Here is a 25,395-nt window from a genome sequence, read left to right on the forward strand (position 1 = left end):
AAAGTAAAATGAAAGGGCCTTTCCCAAAGTAAATCAAGTTAATTCATGTGATTTGTCAGGAAAGCTGTATAATCAGTTTTCATATTTTTAAAGAGTGAACAATATAACCAGGCGTGGTGGCACATGCCTTGAATCCCAGTGCTCAGGAGGCAGAGGCAAATGGGTCTCTATGAGTTTGAGGTCGGCCTGGCCTACATAGCAAGTTCCAGGCCAGATAAGCCGCAGGGAGACAAAAGCAAACAAACAAAATGCAAAGAATGTGGTAATTATGTGAGGTGATGGGTGTGTTCATTTACCTAACTGTGGTGACTATATCACAGTATGAAATACAAAAGAGATTATTGCTTCTTTAACTGAGGCTAGATGTGTTTAACTGATTATTGGCATGAATGGCAGGATTGGGGCCATAAGGCCATGTGCGCCAATGTAGGCTCACCTCCCACCTGCAGAAGCTGAGCTGTGTGCCCATATTTGGACAGAGGCTTTGTTTTGTTCTTCAAATGAATAGAAGCACCTTTCTCTACTAAGTCACTAAACATTCCAATTTGTAATGGCATTTGGGTGCCATATGATTTTTAGGATTTGAATGATGCAATTTAAACAATGTGAGAAAGAAAAAACTTGTCCTACACATTGGAGTAGGTGTAATGGGAAAATTATATTTTGAAAATTATTTCAAGTATGAAGTCACGGAGACATGGTTTTTCCATGACTATAAATACATTCCTTATGGGAAGAATTTTATTTTTGAAAAGAGGAAACAATGATTTTAAAAGATTAGTAATTCCAGGGGATGTAATCTAGACTGAGCAGAAGGATTATTTTTTTACTGATGATGTTCATTTGTTCTCTTTACACGCTGAATAATTTGAGCTAATGTTTCTACATATCTGGTCCAGTGAGAAATCATAAGACATTCTGAACACTTGTGTACAACAGTGCATCACCCTTTGAGTTCTTGAACTAAAGCAACAATAAAATTAATAGTATGGAAACACTTATGAATATTTCCTTCATTCAGTGTTGTGTTTGTCACCTGCCTTTGCTCCACCTACACCAAATATTTATGCATATAAATTTAATGATCTATCATTAGATTTTCTCCACTAATTTGCTCTAAAAACAGTATTTCCTTGACTCTTCTTCAGAATCTGCTTTCCTAATGTTTCATGTTGAAGTCTTCATAGATTGCTGTGTTTGCTGTATAAACTCTATTAAGTATACTATTCAGACCTTTGCAAAATAATTTGCATAACTACCACCAGAAATAGATTTTCCTCCACTAGGAAGCAAGTTTGCAAAGAAAACATTATGAATTTTCATTGTATTCAATTGGTTTTTACCTCTAGGCATATTACAATATTGTTTTAAGGTACAGTGTTTCTGTTCTAATTTAGAGCATAGTCCTTATAATAAGACATTCTACCACGTTTTACAATTAACATGATTTAATACAGTATAATGCTATGCTTTGTTCATTCATCTTGGTTATCACTGGTCTTTTCTAATACTTCTTCTATGTTTTAGGGTGAAACAAAGATCTTAAAGCTAAAGAATCTCCGACCTCAGGACTATGCTAATTACAGTTGCATTGCTTCAGTGAGGAATGTGTGTAACATTCCTGACAAGATGGTCTCATTCAGACTTTCCAATAAAACAGGTATGGAGCTATCATCCTACTTTATATGTCTGTTTCCTACAACTAGTTTTAAAAGAGCTTTTTAACCTTCTTAAACACCAATTGATTGCTGTAGGAGACAAAAGAACTTATTTTCCTAGAACTGTTTAGGATAGCTATATGTTTTGTCAAATTAGCAAAGAAAAAAATTGAAATAGACTATATAATGCTATGTATATAATGCAGAAATTCTATTCTAAAACAATTATTTATTTTTATTTTATGTGTATGAGTGTATTGCCTGCATGTGTGTAAGTGCACTCATGTTATACATTCTCTGCCAAGGTTAAGAGGCTGTCAGATCCCCTGGAACTGAAGTTATGGACAGTTGTTAGCTGCCAAGTGGCTGCCGGGATTCAAATCCAGCACCTCTCTAAGAGTAGTCAGTGTTCTTAACCAGCTGAGTCATCTCTCCAGCCAGAAAATTCTAGTTTTTTAAATATTGTAGTCTTAAATTTCACAAATCAGCATATGTGAGGACTATTGAATTCTTTTTATAAAATGTATTATCTGAGTTTCTGAAGGTATCTTAGGATCACAAACGTAAGAATTTTTTGTATGCTCTTTTTCAAATCAAGAAAGTTAATGGGTAAATTCAGGCAGGTTTTTTTCTAAGTCAGTATTTTTATACTACCAAGAATTAATGAGTTTATAAGTCTGAAACATGTAGAATGTTCTTTTTCTGGTAAAAATCTGCTGATCAAATTCCAACCAGCTTATTTGTGAAAAGATTAACGATTTTATGAGAACATTTTTCAAAAAGTATGTGTATGCATTGATTCATTAGCACATGTTCCACTGAGAAGCTAAAATTCGAAAGGTCTGTTCTCTTATTTCATTCATCTATTTAATCCTTTCTAACTTCTTGAGCTTCTAGTATGAGTCAGAATATCAAGGTGTAATTCTGGCTAGCATGGAAGCTTCAAATAGGCAGTGCTGTATTAAATACCAGGCAAAAGCCCCTAGAAAAGCAAGTGTCAGAGTACTGTGGAAGGGAAAGTCAACATTTCTTTTAGCAACAAAGATGTTAAAGATTTCACAGAAAATACGTTTCAGATAAAATAGAAATATAAAATCATAATAGCCTTAAAACATATAAAGCTAATGATTTCACATCATTTTTTAAAAAAAGAAAATGGGATATTGAGCAACATAAAACATTAACATTTAAATGCTGGCTATAATCATGTTTCTTTTTGAAATGAAATATATTGTGATTTTTATGACTAATTAAAATATTTTACAACATATTAGATATCATTATGGTATTTTCTCTCTTTATGTTTTATTTATTATTTTTTATTTTTTGTGTATGAGTATATTGCCTACATGTATGTAGGTGCACTCCTGTCATGCAGTGCCAGCAGAGGTCAGAAAAGGATGTCAGATCCCCTGGAACTGGAGTTAAGGATGGTTGTTAGCCACCATGTGGGTCCTGGGAATGGAACCTGGGTTCTCTGCAAGAGTAGCTAATACTCTTAACCACTGAGCCATCTCTCCTGGCCCCATTATGCTATTTTCAAGCAAAATGTGTTGTAGGAATTCTTTTTCCTTCTCATCTAGATTTTATGTGTTTCAAAAACCTGCTTTATTTACTTGTGTGTGGGAGACATGGGTGAGTATCTGTGAGTAGGGTGCATGTGTGCACTGTGCATGTGGAGGTCAGAGGACAACCTTTCCAGGTGGGTGTTCTCCTTCTACCTTCTACCTTTTTTTTTTTTTTTTCTTTTTCAGACAGGGTCTCCTTGTAGCCCCAGCTGTCCTGGAACTCACTATGTAGACCAGTCTGGCCTGGAACTCACAAAGATCCACCTGCCTCTGCCTCCCAAGTGCTGGGATTAAAGGCATGCACCACCACACCTGGCTCCTTCTACCTTTGAGGCAGCTCTTTCTTGTGTCTGCTGTGAGTTTCTGAACAGTTTTCTTCTGTCTGCCTCCCATCTCTCCACAGGACTGCTGTGGTTACAGATACATGACACCACGTTCTGCTTTTTATGTGCATTCCAGGACTGAGCTCAGGTCCTCAGACTTATGCAGCCTATGCATTTACCCAAAGCCATCATCTCCCCGGCTCTTAGTTCTGACAGGTTTTAGAATACAGATGATCCATAGAAGGAAAACATAGAAAAAGGAAATGGAATCATTTTCTATGGGATGGGTAGATGCAGTGCAGTTGAGTGAGACAGAGGACCATAGTAAGTTCCTTATGTTTTAACTTTGCACTTGACTAGTGCTTTAGTAATTCTTAAAGTCCTTCATGTTTATTTTCTCTTCATCTCTATGACTAAGACACCAGTATGTGCTTGCTTTTTTTTTTTAAAAAAAAATCATGTCTGTTCTTATGGTGTGACATACAGAAAACTGACATGTACTGATTAAAATATTCTCCTTGGGTTGATATGAAACTGAACTAAATAAAAAGACACAAAATTATTTAAATACTAAAAATTCAGAAAGATTATATTTAATTTTTATGGTGCAGATATGTATAGTTTTGCTATTTCATAACTCATAGTGGTTGGGGACAAGATTGATTGGATTCTTGTGCTTGAAGAGTTATTTTTAATAGCAGACCCACCAGCTCCCTAGTGTTCACAGAGCTAGAGTAAAGAAATTCAAGCTGAAGTCCGAGTGTGTTATTAGACAAAAATAAGGGTTTCTTATATTATTAGAAATATTGGAATGAAAAATGGCAGCATTCCTAAGACTTTTAGGGCAGCTGAGTGGCTTTTGTTGACAGGATGGTTTTTAACAAGAAAAGATCTTGGCACAAAGTGCTGTAATATAAATGTTCAGTTTAAGCTGTTACATTCTTTTTACTTCCAAACTTATGTATATCTCAGTTAAACAAAGAAACAAATAATATTACTCTCTTTTATAAATTGCCTCACAAAATTTTATATTGATACAATCATTACAAAATGAGTATTAGACCTGTGCAAAATAATTGAGGTTAGCACATAAGCTGGTACCTGTGTAAGTCTTCCAACAACTGCAATCAGGCACGTCATTTGCCTGACGGTTTACATACTCATACCAAGTTCACTTCGGCATTTTCCCTATCTGGTTGTTCGTAGAGTTGGAAAGGTTGGCACATTTCACATAGATGAAATCACTGAGTTAGCTGTCAGGGTACATCAAGAATAAATTCGGCTTACAGCATCTTCATGCCAGCAGGTCTGTAAGCTAATAGATAGATATATGCCCAGTTTATGGTTCTTCTGATGTGAGAAGAGAGCATGAATCCAGCAACTATAATGAGTGCAAGATCAGGCGTTTTTTTTGATGCTCACAGTTGGAACATACATGAAATATTCTTATTTTAAACCTCTGTTTTGTAGCATATTTAGGAAAATATGTACATTATTGAGAGGGGAAATTTATATCATGAATATTGCAGTAAGTTTGTTTTCCTCCTCTGTAACCAATATATTTATAGAAAGACTAACACTGAAAATTATTTTCTCAATGAAGGTCAAATAATTGAAAATATAAACTTTACTATGGACGAACGTGCACTGAAAATCTCTACAGTCATCTAAACTATTTAAGATCAGTCTGCGGGCTTGTTTGCATAATGCCCAAATAGCACAAGTTAAAATAGAAATAATATCTGTCATGATTAACTGTTCTTCAAAAATTTACAGCAGAGCAGTTTCACCATGAGTTGATTCCTGGGTCCATTCTGTAACTGTTGAAGTTGGTTTCAAATAAGTGATCTGGGAATACAGACTTTGGAAACAATTTCCATGATTGCTTTGAACAACAAGAAAATGCAGTCTTTGTTATAAGACTACTTGCATGAACTCACATCATTCTGTGCTTATGAACTTTTGTTAAAAGAAATCAATTTGCTAGTGCCATTTAGAAAAATGGCATCTGGGAGTCATTTTAAAAGTCTGTCGTCTACAGATTAACCAACAGTGTTGTCTTGAATATCCCACTATGAATGAATCTGTATCGCAGTTCACATTTCTACATCAAGCTGAGGAAACTGTCTGATAATTTGTGGTCCCCAGTGATCAGCAGACGTGCTATGAAAATGTGTTTTATCACAAAACACACCTAGCCTAATTGTCTTAACCCTTTTCATGATCATCCCAGCACTTTATATAAAAATGATGAGGGGGTTGGAGTTATCATTCAGCCAGTAAGAGCACTAGCTGCTCTTGCAGAGGACCTGGGTTCAGTTCCCACTACACATACCGTGGTTAACAACAGACTGTAACTCCAGTTCTGGCCTTTGTGGGCACTGCACAAATGGGTGCACTTATATGTAGGCCACACACTCATACACATAAAAATAAATTTTGGTGGATGGGTACAATGAACCTTATTGATGGCATTCAAGACTCCCTAAGTCCCTCTCCTTCTTTTAGGGGTCTGGGATGAAAACTATGATGGAAGATACCCAATGTATGGGGACTGAGTTGGGTAGCAACCGCACAATAAATAAATAAATAATGATGAAGTGCTACATGCATTTATTTCCTGCCACAGTGATGAAGCACTACAGCGCTATGGTGTAATCCAGAGTTGGAAGATTGCGCTCTCCTTTTGAAGAAAAATTACCTTAGCTATTTTTTAGCGTGCTATTGATGTAGTTTTACTCCTCATAGTTTACTAAAAGGAACCTATTTAGATTTTAAATTTTTTAATCTCAATAAACATATTTGTATTTTGAAATTATCACAATTGTGGTAACTAAGTATAAGCTATTTAGAATTTTCACATTATGTGAATTTGCAGCACAAGGGCACACAGCAATTATGATAAAATTTTCATTTATTTTAATCTATTTGAAATATTTGTAGGTTGATGTCTCATGATTTCAGTGGCTAATAACAATTAAATAGGGTACCTATATTAGGATGAAAAACATGTTTTGTACCTGCCTGAGGTGAACCAAAGACTATAAAGAAAGAGGACAGGTGGGGCTACTCTGTTCAGCCTTAGCAGCTATAAAAATTCCCTACTTAAGGTTCCTTCCCTAAATGTACATCACATCTAGAAAGTGATGGCTACTGAGGCCCTGGAAACCCATTCCTCCTTCTCTCCCTCTATCCCTCCCCCACTCTGCTTCTTCCTCCTCTTTCTCTCACCCACCCTTCCCCAATATATATAATCTCACTGCTCAGTTTTTCCCAATCAATTTTCGTGGAAGCAAATAGAATTAAGAAATTCCTGCCTTGTTAGGTAACTAGTACCTGTTTTCATTATTATTTCCCATAACTCGGCACTAGATCATGCTCAGCAGTTGCTGTGAGCTACAGCATTAAAATTTCTCTATTCATGGTAGTCATCTGCGTTTAGAGGTGCAACCCAAGCATGATGAGGAATAACATATTTTAGCTTAATTATTTTAATAGCTGAGCTTATAAAGCCAAAATGCAGAAAGGTTTCCTTTCACCATATGTACATTATCATAGATGGGCATTTTAAGTTCAGGAAGAAAGAGCACTGGGAGTTGTGTCTTACAGGCATGTGTGAGGACTGACCTTAGCCTCTTTGATTAGCCATTTTGCTCTTTTAGGTTACTGCCTTATGGTGACCATCACAGAATCTAAGTGATTATTATCATTGATTAAATCTAAGTATGCTATCTCATCAACCACCATTTTTATAAGAAAGACTAGTCTTGTAGACATACACAGAGCAAATGTGATGTTGTCTTGTACCTGCCTTCTCCAGAGGCCTTAGCAGGATGCCACAGAGTGGGAAGCACAAAGAACAGAAATGTGAATTCTTATAGAGGCTCCAAGTACTGGATCAAACCAACATGGTTGTTTCTGGTAAGAGCTGCCTCTCGACTTACCCGTGGCTTCTCTCTTACTGGCTGTCCACATAGACTTTCCTCTCTGCTACAGTGAATGAGAGACCTGTACACCTTCTTATTCATGAAAATACACTCGATATTTAGATCAGTGCTTTTTAAGAAAATAAGATTTTCATTAATCCTTTGAGAATTTCATACAATGTATTCTGATCATATAGAATACAGCAGAAATGAACAAGGATGAGTAAGTATCTCTGAAGTAGGACACCTTTGGGCCTATGCCTAAGAGTGGTATGGTTGAATCATATAGTAAACTTATTTCTTGTTTTTTAAGAAACTTTTCCCTACATTCACTTCAGCATTTGTTGACTTTTTTTCTTTTTTTTTCTTTTGGCCATTCTGACTGGGGTAAGATGAAATCTCAAAGTAGTTTTGATTTCCATTTCTGTGATGGCTAAGGATATTGAAAATTTTAGGTTTATTTTTCACCAATTCATTACATCATTTGAGAACTCACTGTTTAGTTCCATGTACCAACTTTCAACTGTCTTTGTTTCCTTGATGCTTAGATTTTTTTTCTGAGTTCTTTGTATGTTCTAGATACTAAGCCTCTGCCAGATGTATAGCTGGTAAAGATTTTTTTTCTGTTTTGTAGGTTTACTCTGCACATGACTGATAGTGTCCAGTATCATATTCTTAAGACATCTCTTAACCTTCACTTCCTTCCAAATTAACTGTCTCCAAATGGCTTCATCCTCCCCCAATAGCTCCCCATTTTGTTCTAGTGTTCAACATACAAATTCAGGAAACAGATCTGATCAGCATTTCCAAATTATTGATAGTCCTCTTTACTTTTAAGATTTATGATTTATTTCAGTCTTCACATTTTCAGATATATTTGCATTATATTTAATCAAAGCAAGAAAGTAGCATATTGTGGGTGGAGAAAATCATCAGTCATAGAATGGAGAGCTGTGTAAGTGTTTAAGAGTACTGGATGCTCTTGCAGAGGACGTGGGTTCAGTACCCAGCACCACATGGTGGTTAACTACCATCCATAACACCTGTTCCAAGGGATGCCAACAACTTCTGACCTCTGTAGGCACTGCGCAGCATGGGTGTACTTACACAAATGCAGGAAATATCCTCATACAAAAATTAAAAATAATAAAATATTAAAAGAGAATTGATTACTAGGAAGTTAACTTAAAGAGGCACTGTTGAGATTATTATTCCCCTATATTCTTTCTTTTGTCAAAATAAGAAGAAAGTAACACAAAATGAGAAAAATAAGAACAAAGACTTTGCAAGGACAGGATTACTTATATTGTCATCCTCAAACTTTAAAAAACAGTCAAAATACTAAACGGCATAATTATATGGTACTGAACCGTGCATATTTTTCTGATTATCTTTTTCATAATATTAGTTAGAATGTGAAACAGTAGGGGAAATTTTGATGTTTATTTTTAACCTCTGAAAACATTAAAATGGTAGAAATTTTATAAATTTTAATATACATAATAGATTGCTGACCTGAAACAACGTTTATCAGAATAGATGCCAATGCTGCTAGAGTATTGTTGACAATAAGAGATTTTCTTGGTCAGGTATAATGTTTTACACTTGTAATGTCAGCATTGGAGTGGTCTAGGCAGGACTGTCAACAGTTTGAAGCCAGTCTGAATACAGCAAGCACAGGCCATCCCCGGCTACGCAGTAATACCTTTTCTTGCTCCACTCACCTCCAAAAATATATTTTTGAAAATTGTTTTGCATAAGTGTTTTAATTTAGATATTTAAGGTACAAATTCTGGCTCTGTAATCTGAAGAACATTAATTAACTTCTACATTTAACTTAAGCATAGGGATAAAAAAAGAAAAACTCACATTGTTTGCTATTATGGACAGTAGATGTTAAAAATATAAAGTGTAAAAGTATTTGGCATGTAGCAAACACTCAGTAAATAATAGTTATGATTGGGTTTTTAATCTAAATAATACAATAAAATATGCTTTTCATAAGCAATCATATTAAAATAATGAGGAAAGATATCAAAACTCAGTGAAAATATCTCAAAATTCACTGATGACTAATAAGGACAGAAGTTCATTTTCTTGTTATCATGTATATCAAATACTAGTTCCTAGAAGAATCTATGGACATTAATGCCTATGTTGAGTGCATTTGCATGTAGCTTACTATTGTCATAAATTTTAATACAAATATAAAATATATCTTTACGAAATGGATAGTAGTTTGTAAAGAAAATGGAAGAAACTTCTAAGGTTGCTGATATACATAAGATCATTCATCTAAGTGCTTTCTCCTCTCCTAAGGTGATCAGACAAATGTGACCTTGTCTCACTAATGCAAATTCAGAAATGGGAAGCCTTAGATGATGGTTAGGCAGCGAGTTGGGCACATGAGCAATAACTGTTATGGGATTTCAACTTTGGTCTTCCTGAGATAGTTTCCACAGCAACAAGATGACCCAGATTTTCCAAAATTCTATTACCATAGTAACAGAAAGTTTGCAAGTTCCTGGGATCTCCCTGTACTTGTGTTTTGTTTTCCTAGCAATGAATTCTTTACAATCCTGGTATTCAGGTTTATTTTGATATTATAAGTTCATATATAAAGTATCCCCCATCAAGTATCTTCTCTCCCAGAAGATACTATAACTCAGGAAAATAGCAAAAAACATTAGGTAAAAGAAGTTTTATCAGTGAAATAAAAAAATAGTATTATATGTATTGAAAAAGTGCAAATTATCAGGATGTTCTTTTACAACTTAACATAAATATTTGGAATGTGTCAGATAGCCTGTGTTTTGTAAAAATTTCTAGAATGTTCACTGATGCTACTTTTCCAATTTAGCTATTTATTAATTTAATGCACTTGTTTATTTATTTAGTGCAGGGGGGATGGGCATGTAGAAGTCAGAGAAGCTTGCAGCAGTAGGTTCTTCTCCTTCCATCATGTGGGTCCTGGGGATCAAACTTAGGCCCTCAGCTTTGATTGCAAGTGCCTTTACCCACTGAGCCATCTTGCCAATCCATAATATGTTATTTATAAGGAAATCTTTCAAGAACTTACACCATTCTGTTTAATAACTGTTTCGATGATTTAGTGAAGATATGCTCAAATAAATACTAAGATTTGTAACCCTATGAACATTAACTTTTAACTCTTAAACTGAGTTTGATAATATGACTTGGTTCTTTCCAGGTTTCCAATTTCTAATGAGACTGCTAATAGTCATTTTCTAGTAGACAATTATTTGCTCCTAGAAAGGCAGCTTACAATTTCTTTCTGGTTTTTGAACTTGTCACATGTACCTTGAGGTTTTCAATATAATCATAGTCATTGGTAAATTTGTTTTGTGGATTACTGACTCTGATTAGGAAGATACAATAACTTCCATAGGTACATATAGCTGTTCATGTTTCCCTTTCATGCAAATTCCTAGAATGTATTATGTCAAAGAATTTTTTAGGAGGAACATCCCAAATTGCTATGAAATCTGTGAAAGTCCCAGATTCTTGAAAATCCCATAGTTTTGTGAAAACCACAACAATTTTGTGACTTGGTGACCTGAACTACCATTATGGGTACTAGTATATAGAATACTAGTCCTAAGTTTTGTTATATTCTTTGGTTTGTGACAGGGTGTCACTATGTAATGCTGACTGACATGGAACTGCTATGTAGACCAGGCTGGCCTCAGACTCATGGCAGTCTCCCTGCTTCTGCTTCTTGAGTGTTAGAATTGCAGGCATACACCACCACCCTTGGCGAAATGCTAGTGTTAATGTTCATTATCAGTGCTAGCTCATGTAAAGACTTAATGAGCTACACAATGAAGCAGCTGCTTGAAGGAAATATGTTTTCTGTCTCTCTCCCCATAGTGTGTGGTTTTATCAGTTCCTCAGCTCTTGAACTTGCTTTGCTGATAAATCATATTGACAATGTGATCTTTGGTGGATTAAAGATTGATGAACAGAGACCACCAACTGCAGTATTTCACTTTATCCATCAAGATAACAGCAATAACAAAATTGAGTGGAAATAAGATAATTGCAATGAAATGAATACATAACTGTCCAGTCACCCTTGAGCCTCAAGGTCCAAGCATGCAAGGTCAAGGCTGGCAGAATTTAAGAATATTAATACATGGTCATTTGTTCTATTATACATAAAATTTGCATTATCATTCAAGAGAAAAATATGTCTGACAAATAACTTCCAGATTAAATGCACTTATTTGAAAGAATTTATCTAAATAGTGTTTTCTCAGTAGTTCTTATTATAAAATCTCTATCAGGGAAGCTTCATACCTGCAGAAAAGATGCACAGCTACCCACCTCCAGCTTGAGGCATTTAGAGTATCAGTTTTCCCAAAGAACCTTATGTCATTACAGACATTGTGAAGATGAAATGAGATAAAGTGTAAACTATAGCTGTCAAATAAAGCCTCTTAGTACGATGCCATTGCCTGGTAATTAAAATTACTAGTAATAAAAGCAATCTCATCCCAAGAACTGCTGACTTCCTCTATTTGCTTATGTGGTTATTGTCTGTGGAAAGTATCGTTGACTGAATCTACTTATCTGTACTTCCATTCAAAATGTTAAATTTCAAATCTATTCTGAACTTTTGTACGTAATTGGAGAAATAAGAAAATGTTAAATATTATATATCATGTTCTCAGAGTCGCTCGTAATCAGTTCCAGGTAAATATAAAATAAATTGGTGTTTCACTGAAATGGAGATTATTATTTCACCAAAGAACACTTATAAAATACATTTCCAAATTGAAGATGAGAGAGCATGCAAAGAGCTTCCCTTTATTCAGCCATATGTTTTCTTCACTAATATTCTGATATAATGAAATACACATTTTTCTTGCCTTTATAATAATATTTGTGTTTTCAGAGCATCTCTGCCCAGGGTTAAATCATAAGATTTAGGATTAATGCATCTTAGTGTAGTCTTGAGAGCTCTGTTAGAGATATAGGTGTGCCCACAAAAACTAGATCTTTGGTGATCTGTATGATCTTTATTGGTCTGTGAGAATATTTTAAGTGAAGTAGAGTGTGTATTAAAAGGAGACTGTATTCAGTGCAGTTTTACAGGGAATAGGAGGCGAGAGGAAAGTTGGTAGCTGGAAAATAACATGCAGCCACGACGTCAGAGTACATGGACATCATTTCTTTGATTGCAAGTCAAGGTACAATGTGTTTTTGATTTTATATTGTGGCACCTATTTCCAAAAGTATCACACTAATTTCAGCTATTCCTTTAATTCCTGGTTTTGGCAAAGATTCTCTTAAGGTCTATACTTTTATTTACTTGGGGGGAACAAAAGCATGTTCTTCTCCTGGCCGCTCTACTGCTGTAGAAAATAGGCATGACCGATTGTTTAGTATGTGCTCTAGGTCATGCACTGGGTGACATCTTTCAACCAATTGTTTTCAGTCACTTTCCTTGAGGTGTTGTGCTGTGCTACTTGAGCATGTTCTTTACTAGGTGATTCAGTGACGTACTATCTTGTGAATCCACAATAAAGCCATCAGTTTTGGTTTCTGATAACCACGCAGCATGATATGATTCTGTTGTGAGCTTGCCTTCCTGCTTTTTAAAGAGACTTTCTTGATTTCGGATTATAAAAATGATCAAGACAACTAGGTGTAGCTTGTTTGCGTACACAGACAAGACATTTGTATGGAATTACTTCTTTGATTTTCACATAAGCAATAGCATGAATGAAATATTACTTAGTTGAATAAAGGAAGACATTAAATATAAATACAATTTTGAAATTTTTCAATTATATATAGAATCCAAAGTTAACAAATATGCAATATGTCTTTGGTTTACAAGTTGCTAGGGGATAACTATGCAACCCAATACATATTAGCACTTAAAGCTTGAAAAACTTCTGTATTACAAACAATTGTAAATATTTGCACTGCAAAGATATTTCAGAAGCTCATTAATCAGATAAAATGAGAAATGTGGTTTTACTAAAATTGATATTAAATTACTGTAATTAGAATGTGAAAGCTGTACTTTCAGTAACTGTGGAACAAAATATTAACACATTATGCGTATACATTCCTGTATATAGAGAGAGTAAATTAAGAAGAGATTTAATGTTTTATCTTTCATTTGAGATGGTTTTATAGTTCTTTCCTTTTTCCTTAAGCAACATTCCATTTTGTGCAGCTTATATTCTTCCTCTGTACATAAGTACATTGCTGTGTCATTTATTCCAGAACTAAGCACCTCTCTTATGACATGGCAGCATTGTCCTGGAACACAGGAACAATATATGTAAATGTTCTGTCTGAAATCCCAAGATAAGAAAAAGAGTTATTTAAATGGTTAGACTTGAATCGAGTCTTGTTTGAACTAGACCTGTAATAACAGAATTAAGCAGCAGTTAGCATTTGTAGTACGTTAATATGATACCTTAGTGATATGGATTGCAAGGTCTACAATTTAAAACTCATTTTCTCCAGTGAAAAGCACAACTATATGACTTTGTAATTTAGTGCATTCAACATCCCTATCTACATACAGAACACGGAATCAAATCCTTTTGTTTGGTGCCTTTTGAAAACAACCTCATTTTTAAATGTTTTTCATTTTAGTTTTTGTAGTAAAAACATCATATCTGTACTCTGAATTTTTATATATACATTATTGATATCTTTGAGTGCACTGTTTGTTGTCCTGCAGATCAGTAGAGGTTATTCATCTTAGCTGAGACTTTATGCCCATTGATTAGTAACTCTCCATTTCACTCTCCCTCAAGCCCTGGCAACCACTGTTCCACAACTTAATTCTATGAATTTGATTGACTATTCTAGATTTGTAAACAAGTGAAACCACAAACCATTTGTCTTTCTTTTATGAAATATTAGTTATTATAATGTACTCAAAGTTCATCTATTTTATCATATATTGCAGATTGTCCTTACTTTGAAGACTGAGTTTTATTCCAATATATATGTGTATATGCATTACATATATAATATACTATATTATATAGGCAGAATATGTTCCATTTTATATATATACTGTATGTCATATAGTAATATAGCTTTTCTTCCTACATAAATTGCATTTTTCTACTTTTCGATTAATGTGCTGCAGTGAGAATAGTATTTCTAGTATTGCTCAGATTTTGAATTAATTTTTCTGGAGAAGTACTAAGTATTAGAGATAGGATTACTAGGTCATCTGATAGATCTGGTTTTTGAATTGTGAGAACTCCTGTGCTCACTGTAGTTGTACTCCTTTGCACTGTCATCAGTATGAAAACGTTTCAATTTCTCAATATCCTCACTATCACTCTTACATTTAAAAGTAATGTTTGTCCTAATGTGTATGAAGTGACAGTACATCGTTCTTGTTTACTCGGCTTTTATCTAGTGATTGCTAACAGTGGGATTCTTTTTCATATACCTGTTTTCCATTTCTATGCTGGTATGTCTTCTTTAAAGAAGAGTCTATTCAAGCTGCTAGCCCAATTTAGAATGGGCTGTTTGGTTGTAGATCTTTATATGTTTTAGAGAATAACTGCTAATTGCATAAATAGTTTATAAATATTTTCTCCTATTTCACTCTGGTGATATTTCTTTTGCTATACAGAAATATTTCAGTTTATATAATCCTAATTGGATTTTTTGCAAACCCCCCCCCATTATTTGGTCGTTTTGAGACAGGGCCTTCCTGTAGCCCCAGCTAGCCTGGAACTCACTATGTAGACCAAGCTGGCCTCCGTCTCACGGAGATCCTCCTGCCTCTTCCTCCTAAGTGCTTAAACTAAATGTATGCCGTATCATCCCTGTCTTCCTTTTGTTTTTTTCTAAGTAATGAGTTTATATATGTAAAACTTTTTGGACATTGTCCCACACAGTAAGAACTCTAATTGTCTGTATCTGTTCACAGACTTTAGGAGGTCAAAATTTTTGTTTGGTTGGTTATGATAGTTTTCAAAGAAAGGCTAGATAAACCCAGTGCACAGTGGATACTAAATGTCAAATTGACGAGTTTTTTCTTAAAATAAAAAATAAATAAAGAATTAACAATTGGTACTATAACAAAAAGTTTCTGCACAACGAAAGAGACAATATACAGAGTGAAGAGAAAGCCTACAAAAAGGGAGGAAATTTTTGCTAGATATTATCTTATGAGAGGATTTATATCTAAAATATGTAAAGAACTAAAGTATTAAGGAACAGAGGAACAAAAACCCAATCAATTTATAGGCAATAAAAGTTAGCACATATGTTTCAAATGAAGAAGCACAAATGACTGATAAATACATGTTTTAAAGCTCAATGTCCTCACCCATCAAGGAAATGAAAATCAAAACCACACTGAGATTTCATCTCTCCCCTACAATAATGGCTCCCTTACAAAATAAGCCCAAAACTAACAGTAGTAAGCAGGATATATCCCCAGGACTTGGGAGGGAAAAGTATAAGATTCAGATCAATGTCATCCTCAGCTACATAATGAGTTCTAGGCCAATGAGTACTAACTGAAACCCTGTCACAAAAACAAAGAAAAATTAAACATCAAATGCTAGTGAGGATGTGTGTGAAAAGAACACTTATAAACTATTGGTGTAATTGTAAATTCATTCAGACACTATGGAAATTAACAGGGAGTTTTTGTCTCAAAATTATAGATGCAACTACCACATGATTCATTTATATTACTGTGTATATATGCCTGAACGATCTAAGTCAACATATTATGGAAATATTTGCACATCCAGTTTTATTGCAGCACTGTTCACAGTGACCAACTATGGAGTCAAGCTAAGGGTGTATGCACAATGGAGTTTTACCGGTAAGGGGGAGGACAATATTGTTGTCAGTAGCCATATGTGTGCTGGGATCCCAGGTTCTCTGCAGGAGCAGTCAGTGCTCTTAACCATGGGTGAGCCATCGCTCCAGCATCTCTCCAGTCTCTACAGAATCTAGATTTAAATATGCATATAATATATATATGTAAACACACACATATGTAATGTGTGACATGACAGCAAAGTGGAATGATGAGGGGGAGGGAGAATGAGTGAGAAGTGGAGGGAGAAAAGGGGAGGATCAGTGTGATCAAAGAACCAGGATTTACATATATGAAGGAAGCATTATAAAAACATTGCTCTAATAAATTTTATAATAAAAAACAAGTGGAAAGCCTCAAAATCTTCTAAGTCCTAGTTTTAAAGTCTATTTTTTAACTTTTTAATTTTATGTGTATGAGTGTTATGCCTGCTTGTGTGTAAATACACCCATATCATGCAATGCCCTAGAAGGTGAGGAGAGGGTGTCAGATCCCCTGAACTGGAGCTACATACAGATAGCTGTTAGTCACCATATGGGTCCTGGGATTCAAACCTGGGTCTTCTCTAAGAGCAGCCAGTGATCGTAACTGCTGAGCTCACTATCCAGTTCCCATATTCTATATTTTTTAAATGATAAAATCATGTCATTTTCAAGAAAATGTATAGAAGTGGAGATTATCTTGTTGAGGGAAATAAGGAAGGCACAGGATAAGTATCATGTGTTAAGTCTCAATGTGGAAGTTAGGGTGAAAGGCAAGAAGGACATAAAACTAAAGGAGAATGGTCAGGGTACACAAAGGGAATGAAGGAAAAGAGGAAAGGATAATGAAGAACAACAGAAGTTTGAATGGGATCAAAGGATAATATCTGAGTAGATGGAGGTGTTGTAAAGAACCCACTTTGTCTGATTGACATACACCAATTTAAAAAAGACCCACCTATCTTTTTACAACTGTTTGCTTTGCTGTTGTCACTGACCAGGTACTTGAGTTCCTAGTGTCATTTTCAATACTTGCTATATCATGGAACCGTGCAGACATCTGAGTTACAGAAACTTAACTATGTCCTCAGTGTGTTTGTCCCTGAGTGTTTTCCTTATCATGACAGAAAGTGGCTCCAGGCTGACCTACATAGAAATCAACTAGATTCTTCATTCATTGGAGTAAAACCTCTGACTCGGAGAGAGAAATCTATTCCATGTTATTTTCTAATATTAATCATGAACATTGAAAATTACTATGAAGTAAAGGTATATAATTATAAAGGATGAAATAAAGTGTTTCAGGATAAGTAATAAAAACTGATATTTGTCAAACAAATATTTTAACTAACATAAGAGACTTTTTTACTATAATACCCAATTAAAACAAAATATATAGCTACAGAGTAATACTAGTTGGCTTTTATTTGGTCTAGCCTATTGATTTTTCACTTTTACAAGAGTCTTAATTTTTTTTTGATATGTTACAACTATTTTGAATTACCTACATTCTGGTTCTTTTGTGAAAAAATATACCTTTTATTTTGGCTCCAGAGATACAATTCAGCTTAATTTTTCAGTTTATCAACAGTAATGTTCAGCAGTATAACTAAACAAAGCACAAACTACAGAAGAGTTAAGGTATGTTGTATATATTTGCTTAGCATTATGTAACTGTCTTAGAGCAATTCTTTGCATCTGTTTGTTAGTAATATAAAATATAACTAATGTTAAGTGGGTTGGACAATAAAAGAAGTGGTAGGTCTTCATAATTTGGAGTTTTAAAAATAAATGGCTCATGCAGTTTATTTGTTGTTGAATCAAAGTCTTTAAGCTGGTCTCGAAATGATGATCCTCCTACCTCAGTCTCAGGAGTATCGATATTATATAAGTGTGTGTGACCACACCTGGCTTTGTTCTCTAATTATAATATTCATGATAAATTTATTAAGTACCCAAATCTTCCTTGTACCCTCTTCTGCATGCTGGTGGTACAAAAACAGAAAAACATTACTCTTTTTACCCTGACATCCTATTTCTAACCATCTCACACTAGGAGGATGAAGGCAGTTGTTTAGAGATAGAATATTATAATCAGCATTGCTCATGACAAGGAGGAAACAAATCAATTAGGCTGGGTAAAGGCTGTAGGTATAGATGAAGAATTGGAATTGATATTAAGCATGATAAATTACTTAATGACTTGCTTGCTAAATGGATATGCATTGGAAGAGAAGCCCAGGCAGAGAAATGGTGAATTCCAACTTTGCTTGTGTTGTGATGAACATGTCCTTGCAAACCAGTCTCACTCTGCAAATTCAGATATCTTCTGGTAAGGAAGACGTGTTCTCACGGATCACCAATTTGTTTTATTTGGAAATAATTAGCTTGGGTTTCTTTCTACCAGTACTGATTATCTCGGATTCTGGAGCAGTTCAGTCTCTTGTAGTCTAGAATGAGACCAAGTCTATGGGGGGGAGACCTTGCCTGCAAACAGAACAGGGAGGGACCATCAACCACAGCAGGAGCCAATTGTGACACTGCATCTTGTCTTCATCATGCCTTTCCATATTTATAAAGAGCCATTACATGTTCGTATTGGTGTAACTGATTCACTGTGACCAACTTTTTGCTTCATTGAGTTTTGCTCACCTGGAACACAAGTTCCATTAATCTTGCTCAAGGGTTAGATTCAAATATGAATCACTTGTAACAGAAGAATATAGCATTTGACTATTTTCTGTAATTTCTGTGTTCTGAAGACATAAAAACCCTGATCAAAAGTCAGAAGCACACGTGGATTCAGGGAATATGAAAGTGTAGATTCCATGAGGGAAAGGAAGTATACCACGTCTAATATTGCAACATCCTTGAACATCTTCTGGAATAGAATTTCCCAGTATGATATCATTCTTGGCCCATGTGAATGATAATATTTGAAGGATAACCTTATGCAAGTCTGTAAATTATTTTGAGTTTTCAAAGCAACTTTTAGTGTAGTCTCCTATTTTTATTTTGTGAAATGTCAACTTCTACACATGTAGCATGAAACACACATTGAGAATTGAATTTCAGTGAAATGTATTAAAGCGCAGTGATTTTTTTTATTTTATTTTATGTGTATACGTATATTGCCTACATGTAGGTAAGTGCACCCATGTCGTGCAATGCCCACGGAGGTCAGAAGAGGCTGTCAGAGCCCCTGGAACTGAAATTACAGACAGTTGTTAGCTGCCATGTGGGTGCTAGGATTCGAACCCAGGTCTTCTGCAAGAACAACCAGTGTTCTTAACCACTGAGCTGTCTCTCCAGCCCCGCAGTAATGTTTTTAATCTCAGGAAATGGCAATTCCTTCAAGACAAAGCAGAGTTTCTACATGCCTCTCCACACACAAGCTGGCTTTGGGTGCCAGCATCCGATATATTTTCACCACTTCAAAAATGTCATGTCACAGAACATGGACAGAAAGTTAATTGCCTATTTTTATCAGCGTTCTCTAACTCATACTGCATTTTTACACTTCATTTGGCACCTACTTCTTGTCCCTCTTTGTTCCTATTTATCCTTGTCACATTATCCTATGTGGCTAGTAACTGATTTTGAATGAACATGGAGACTGTCCCAAAGTCACCCCCAGTGCCAAACCTCTTTTTAGATGGTTCTGAGGATCACTGAGCTTTCTGTAATTACATTTCTCTTTTTATAGCTTTTATTATTTTAAGCTAATTAACTTGAAATTTTACTCTTTGAAAATGTCATACATGTTTACAATGAAATGCAATCATATCCACTTAGATTTCTTATTCACTATTATGCTGCTTAGTTTTAACTATCAACTTGACCCAAGCTAGAACTACCTGGGGAGAGACTTTTTATTTAAAAAAAGATGTATTTTTATAATATTTGTGTAAATGCTTTGTATGTATGTATGTGCACCACTTGTGTGTTTGGTGTGGAGGCTCTAAGATGCAATCGGATCCCCTGGAAACGGAGTTATAAATGGTTGTGAGCAAGGAAGAGAGACTTAATGAGGAATCATCTATACAGGTTGCTATATGGACATGTCTGTGGGGGATTATCTTGATTGGCAATTGATGTAAGACAACCCAGCCTGTTCTGGGTGGCACCATTCCCTAGGCAAGAGGTCCTATAAGAGCAAGCTAGAAACAATCCATGCATACATTCTGTCTCTGTAGTTGACTATGGATGTGATGCTTTAAGTTCCTGCCTTGACTTCTCCACAATAACAGTCTGCAAACTAATTATAAATCAAATAAACTCTTTATTTCCTAAGTTGGGTTTTTCGGGGTATTTATCACAACAACAGAAATAAAACTAGAAAAACTACCATCTGTAGGAAGACTTAGGATGCAGGTAGAGCTTGAGCCTGAAAAGTTAAGGTCCGCTGAGACACAGGTGCCAGGTAAAGCCCTGCAGTCTCTCTGCTCCTCGGAGTTATCCTGTCTTGGCTCCCAACAGGCAAGAGCTGAGTTCCCCACTGCGGAACCTGGCCATCACATGGCCTTTACTGGCATTCTCCACTTCTAACCTCTTCATTTTCATCATTTCCTGCCATCCTCATCCAAAAGACTGTCAAGACCTATTTACACTAATTCAAAATGCTCTGAGACTATCTAGCAGAGGATTTCTATTAAAATTCATTCTAACTTATTGTTTTCTTTCCTTGTCATTTTATTTGAGTCCATTTACTTTCTAATACTCAGAGTCCTTTTGTTCAAAGAAACACATTTTGCTCTTAAATTATTTGATAGGTCAATACAATTGGCTTGTGGTATTTTAATCATAGTCTAGGTAGAAAACTAGGTCCTATTTTTAGAATTACAAAGCCCTAGATCCAAGTCAGGTATTGTGGTACATATGTTTAACCACAACACTTGAGAAGCAGAGGCAAGCACACCTCTGTGAGATCAAGGCAAGCCAAGTTTACACGGCAAATTCTAGGTAAGGTGGGGCCACAGGAAGACCCTGTCTAAAAGAAGAAAAAAAAGGAAGGAAAGAAAGAAAGAAAGAAAGAAAGAAAGAAAGAAAGAAAGAAAGAGAAAGAAAGAAAGAAAGAAAGAAAGAAAGAAAGAAAGAAAGAAAGAAAGAAAGAAAGAAAGAAAGAAAGAGAAAGAGAAGAAGGAAAAAAGCCCCAGATTCATATAAGCCAAAGGACAGATAAGAATATAGAAACAATTACTGTATTCTGGCTTCAGGTTTTAAAAGACTGTTTCTCTACATACTGTTCTACAGTGTTAGGTAGCCATAAAAATAAAATAAAACCTTCTTTTCCTCACTGACTCTATTTTATTTCACCTGAAACTAAATATTTGTTTAAGATCTTGTTGATAATCTTTAAACTTTGCAGAACTTATGAAGGATTGTGCTACTAAAATGTGTAGTGAGCTTGAATCTGAGTCAGATTCAGATTCAATAGAAATACTTTTATTATTCATAGTTTAACTTTTCTTTCAACTGTGTATCCTGCCATAATCTTAGGAATTCATCTCCATCAATTTACTGTAACCTAGCATGCTAGAGTACTCTGAAGCTTTTTAAAATTTTTTCTGCCATTTTGTATTCCTGGGGATCAAACCTAGTTCTTCAATAATGCTACGCAAGCACTGTCCTGGTAAGCCACACTTCCAGGCCAGTCTGGAACTTGTGATAGATGTATTTACCTGAGACCACTTTATCCCTATTGTCTGGGCAATTTCAGTCCTCCCTAGTCTCTCACTTTCTCTCTACCATTTTACAGATTGTGAGTCCTTTCCCAGGGTGGTTGACTTCCTCCAGTGACCCACTTCCTATAGCTAAGCCCCAACTCCTACAGTTTCCATAACCTCTTTAAATAGTACCATCATCTAAAGACCAAATGTTTTACACATGAACCTGTGAGAGATCGTTCATATTTAACCCATAACACTATCTTTCTGTTCCTCCTCTTCCTTTTCTTCTTGATCATCCTTTTTCTTCCTCTACTTCTGTTGCTCCGTTTTCTCTTGCACCTTTTCCTTCCATTCCTCATTTCTCTTGGTCTGTGTCTCCATTTATTTTACCTATCATTTACCTATAATATGTGTATCAATTATCTATCATCTAGTTGTGTAACATTATCTGTCTGTCATCTATCTATCATCTATCATCTTTGTGTTATGCTCAGCACAGAACACATCCTGCATGCTAGAACACTGGTGTGCCCCTCCTGAATAAAGTCAAGTCTCTTTGACTGTGATGACTTTCTTTCATCATTAAGAGCTGGCAGATTATCAGCCTGTAATCCTGAAGAGCATCATAGTCAGATGTAAGCATTGTGTACAGAGAAAATGTCTGTACATGATGGTGTAGCTGTAATTATTTTTACATGTTCTGAGCACTCTTTTGGCATTTTATGAAATGTGTTTTAAATAATCTATATTTTTTAATATAAATGTTTCACTTGTGGGCTGGAGAGATAGATCAGCAGTTGAGAGTACTGGGTGCTCTTGCAGAGGACCTGAGTTAGATTTTCAGCACCCACATGGTGGGTAACTCCAGTTCCAGGGGATCAGATGCCTCTTCTGACCTCTGTGGGCAAGACATGACATGGGTACACCTACCTACAGTGCAGGCAATACATTCACAAACATAAAATAAAAAATAATAAAATATTTTTAAATGTTTCACTTAATTTGAATGAGTTCCTTTTGTTTATATATTTCACGTTGATTTGCTATTTAAAACATCATCATCATCATCCATATTTATTGAGTGTAGACTGTTAATTCCATACTTTATATGATGTGTATTGATTAAATGAAGGCATTAGCACGTTTATCTTCTTTAGCATTTTTTGTGCTGGGAATCTTCAAGCTTCTCTACTCTAGCTCTTTCTAAAATGTATAATAGGGGCTGGAGAGATGGCTCAGGGGTTAAGAACACTGGTTGTTTTTGCAGAAGACCCAGTCTCGAATCCCACCACCATGGCAGCTAACAACTGTCCGTAATTTCAGTCCCAGGGGACCCAACATCCTCTTCTGTCCTCTGAGGGCATTGCATCACACAGATGCACTTACCTACATGCAGGTAATACACAAATACACATAAAACAAAAAAAATAAAAATTTTTAAAAATGTATAATAAACTGCTGTGAGTTTATTGTAGGCGCCATACTCCTGCTGTGCTATAGAATACTGGAATGTATTCCTCCTTTAATTACATTTTGGAACAACTGTCTCCCCCATTCTTTCTTTCTAGACTCTAATGACCTCTGGCCTACTGCTTACCTCTGTTAAGTCAACACTTTGCTTCCACTCAAGGACAGCACAGCCCCACACCTTTGTGTCTGGTTTCTTCCATTTGCCATAACTTCTATTTTTCATTTTAGTTTGATGAACATCTTAATAATTGCATGCTGTCCTATTCAATGTTTCTTGTGTCCTCGTTCAGCCTTTGTGTTTATTTCTTGCTTGAAAACGAACTTAAAGTAATCTCTCTTGCATGTTGCTAAGAGGAAGAAATGAAAATCTAGATCTTGTAACTTTTAGAAATGGAAGGGGTTGTTGTTCTTTTCTTTTCTTTTGTTTTTTGTTCTTTTTAGGTAGGGTCTCATGTAGCCCAGGCTGGTCTCCAACTTTCTGTGTAACTGAGGATGACCTTGAGCTCCTGTTCCTCCTGTTTCCACTTCCTGAGTGGAGGGATTATAGACCTGTATCTCCATGCCCAGCTATGCATTATGTGTTTTGATATAATAAGATATAATAAGATGACTTCCCTTACTTTCCATGTTTATTCTTATACAGAAATGGGTGACTCAGCCAACATGTGTTGTAGACATATACCAAACACTCAGCGAGGCCGTTCATGATTCAGTGTAATGGGTTTTATCTGTCCTCATTTCCTGGACATTCATAAAAAAGGATAGAAAGCTTGCAACACATGTCGATAGGTGTTTGGATAGTTTGAGGACACTGTGAATAAATAACTCTTGCCTACAAGGCAACTACAAAATGCCCATGAGCTTTTAAAGCTTCTATGAAAATGAGTATTGAAAAATAAATAGCTTTAATTTACTAATAACTATATTACAAAATGAGAGTAATGTATGTTCATGTTTCTTCAAAATGTATATATTTTGTATGCTATGGCAGAGAACCTTCAAAAGTCAAAAATATCTTAAAATATCCCTATTACATCTAATCAGTCACATTTTTAATTTTTGTATTATATTTGTTTTATGTGTATTAGTAGATTGCCTGCATGTGTATAAGTGCACCCATGTCATACAATGCCCCTGGAGGTCAAAAGAAGGCATCCCCTGGGACCGGAGTTATGATTGGTTGTTAGCTACCATGTGGGTGCTGGGAATCAAACGCAGGTCTTCTGCAAGAGCAGTCAGTGCTCTTAACTGCTGAGCCATCTCTCCAACCCCAAACAATAACATTTTATAGTCACTTTGTCTCCCAACCTGTGTGCCAAGCTATAGACTATGCTATCGGTGGTAATAAAATTACTGACAGTTTAAAACACTATTCAGTAAATATTTTGTGATATGTACTAATAGAAACACTTTATAAATGTTGTCATCTGAATTAAAAGTTACTAAATGTTTTTTGTTTGTTGGTTTGTTTCAACAATGACAAAACTGAATCACTCAGAAGTTATGGAACCTGCCCAAGTTTACAAGGTCAAGGTTTGAGCCCAAATGTCTTCCCTCAGGGTGTGTGCTCTCTTTGCTCATTTGTCAGACCATTCTTCATGAGGCCAGTTGTGGGACTTAAATTTCTGTTTGAAGGGTTCTTGTGGTAACTTGGAAAATAGTACACAATGTAGCATATAGGAAAGATATAGGCGTTCTGGGTACCTATAAGAAGTGAAAAATTAGGGCTGGTGACATGGGTCAGCACATAAAGATGCTTGTTGCCAAATCAGACCACCCAAGTTCAATCCTCAAAGCCCACGTGATAGAACAAGAGAACTGACTCATGCACTTTGTCTTCTGACTTCTACGTAGGTGCCATAACACTCACATACCCACAGAAGATTACACACAAAGAAACACACACACACACACACACACACACACACACACACACACATATATATATATAT

At 35.6% G+C, this 25,395-nt stretch overlaps 1 protein-coding gene across 3 annotated transcripts in view; it reads left to right on the forward strand.

Moving 5' to 3' along the window:
• The window catches only part of Mdga2 (MAM domain containing glycosylphosphatidylinositol anchor 2), an 899,633-nt gene that overhangs the window by 587,058 nt on the left and 287,180 nt on the right, over window positions 1-25,395 (forward strand). For all 3 annotated transcript variants that reach the window (XM_008829871.3, XM_029561983.1, XM_029561984.1), the window contains one exon: window positions 1,528-1,660. In XM_008829871.3, the coding sequence (XP_008828093.1) occupies window positions 1,528-1,660 (133 nt within the window). The remainder of the gene's footprint in view (window positions 1-1,527; window positions 1,661-25,395) is intronic.

This window comes from Nannospalax galili, unplaced genomic scaffold (assembly GCF_000622305.1).
Source record: "Nannospalax galili isolate Female #2095 unplaced genomic scaffold, S.galili_v1.0 scaffold253, whole genome shotgun sequence".
Taxonomy (NCBI): Eukaryota; Metazoa; Chordata; class Mammalia; order Rodentia; family Spalacidae; genus Nannospalax; species Nannospalax galili.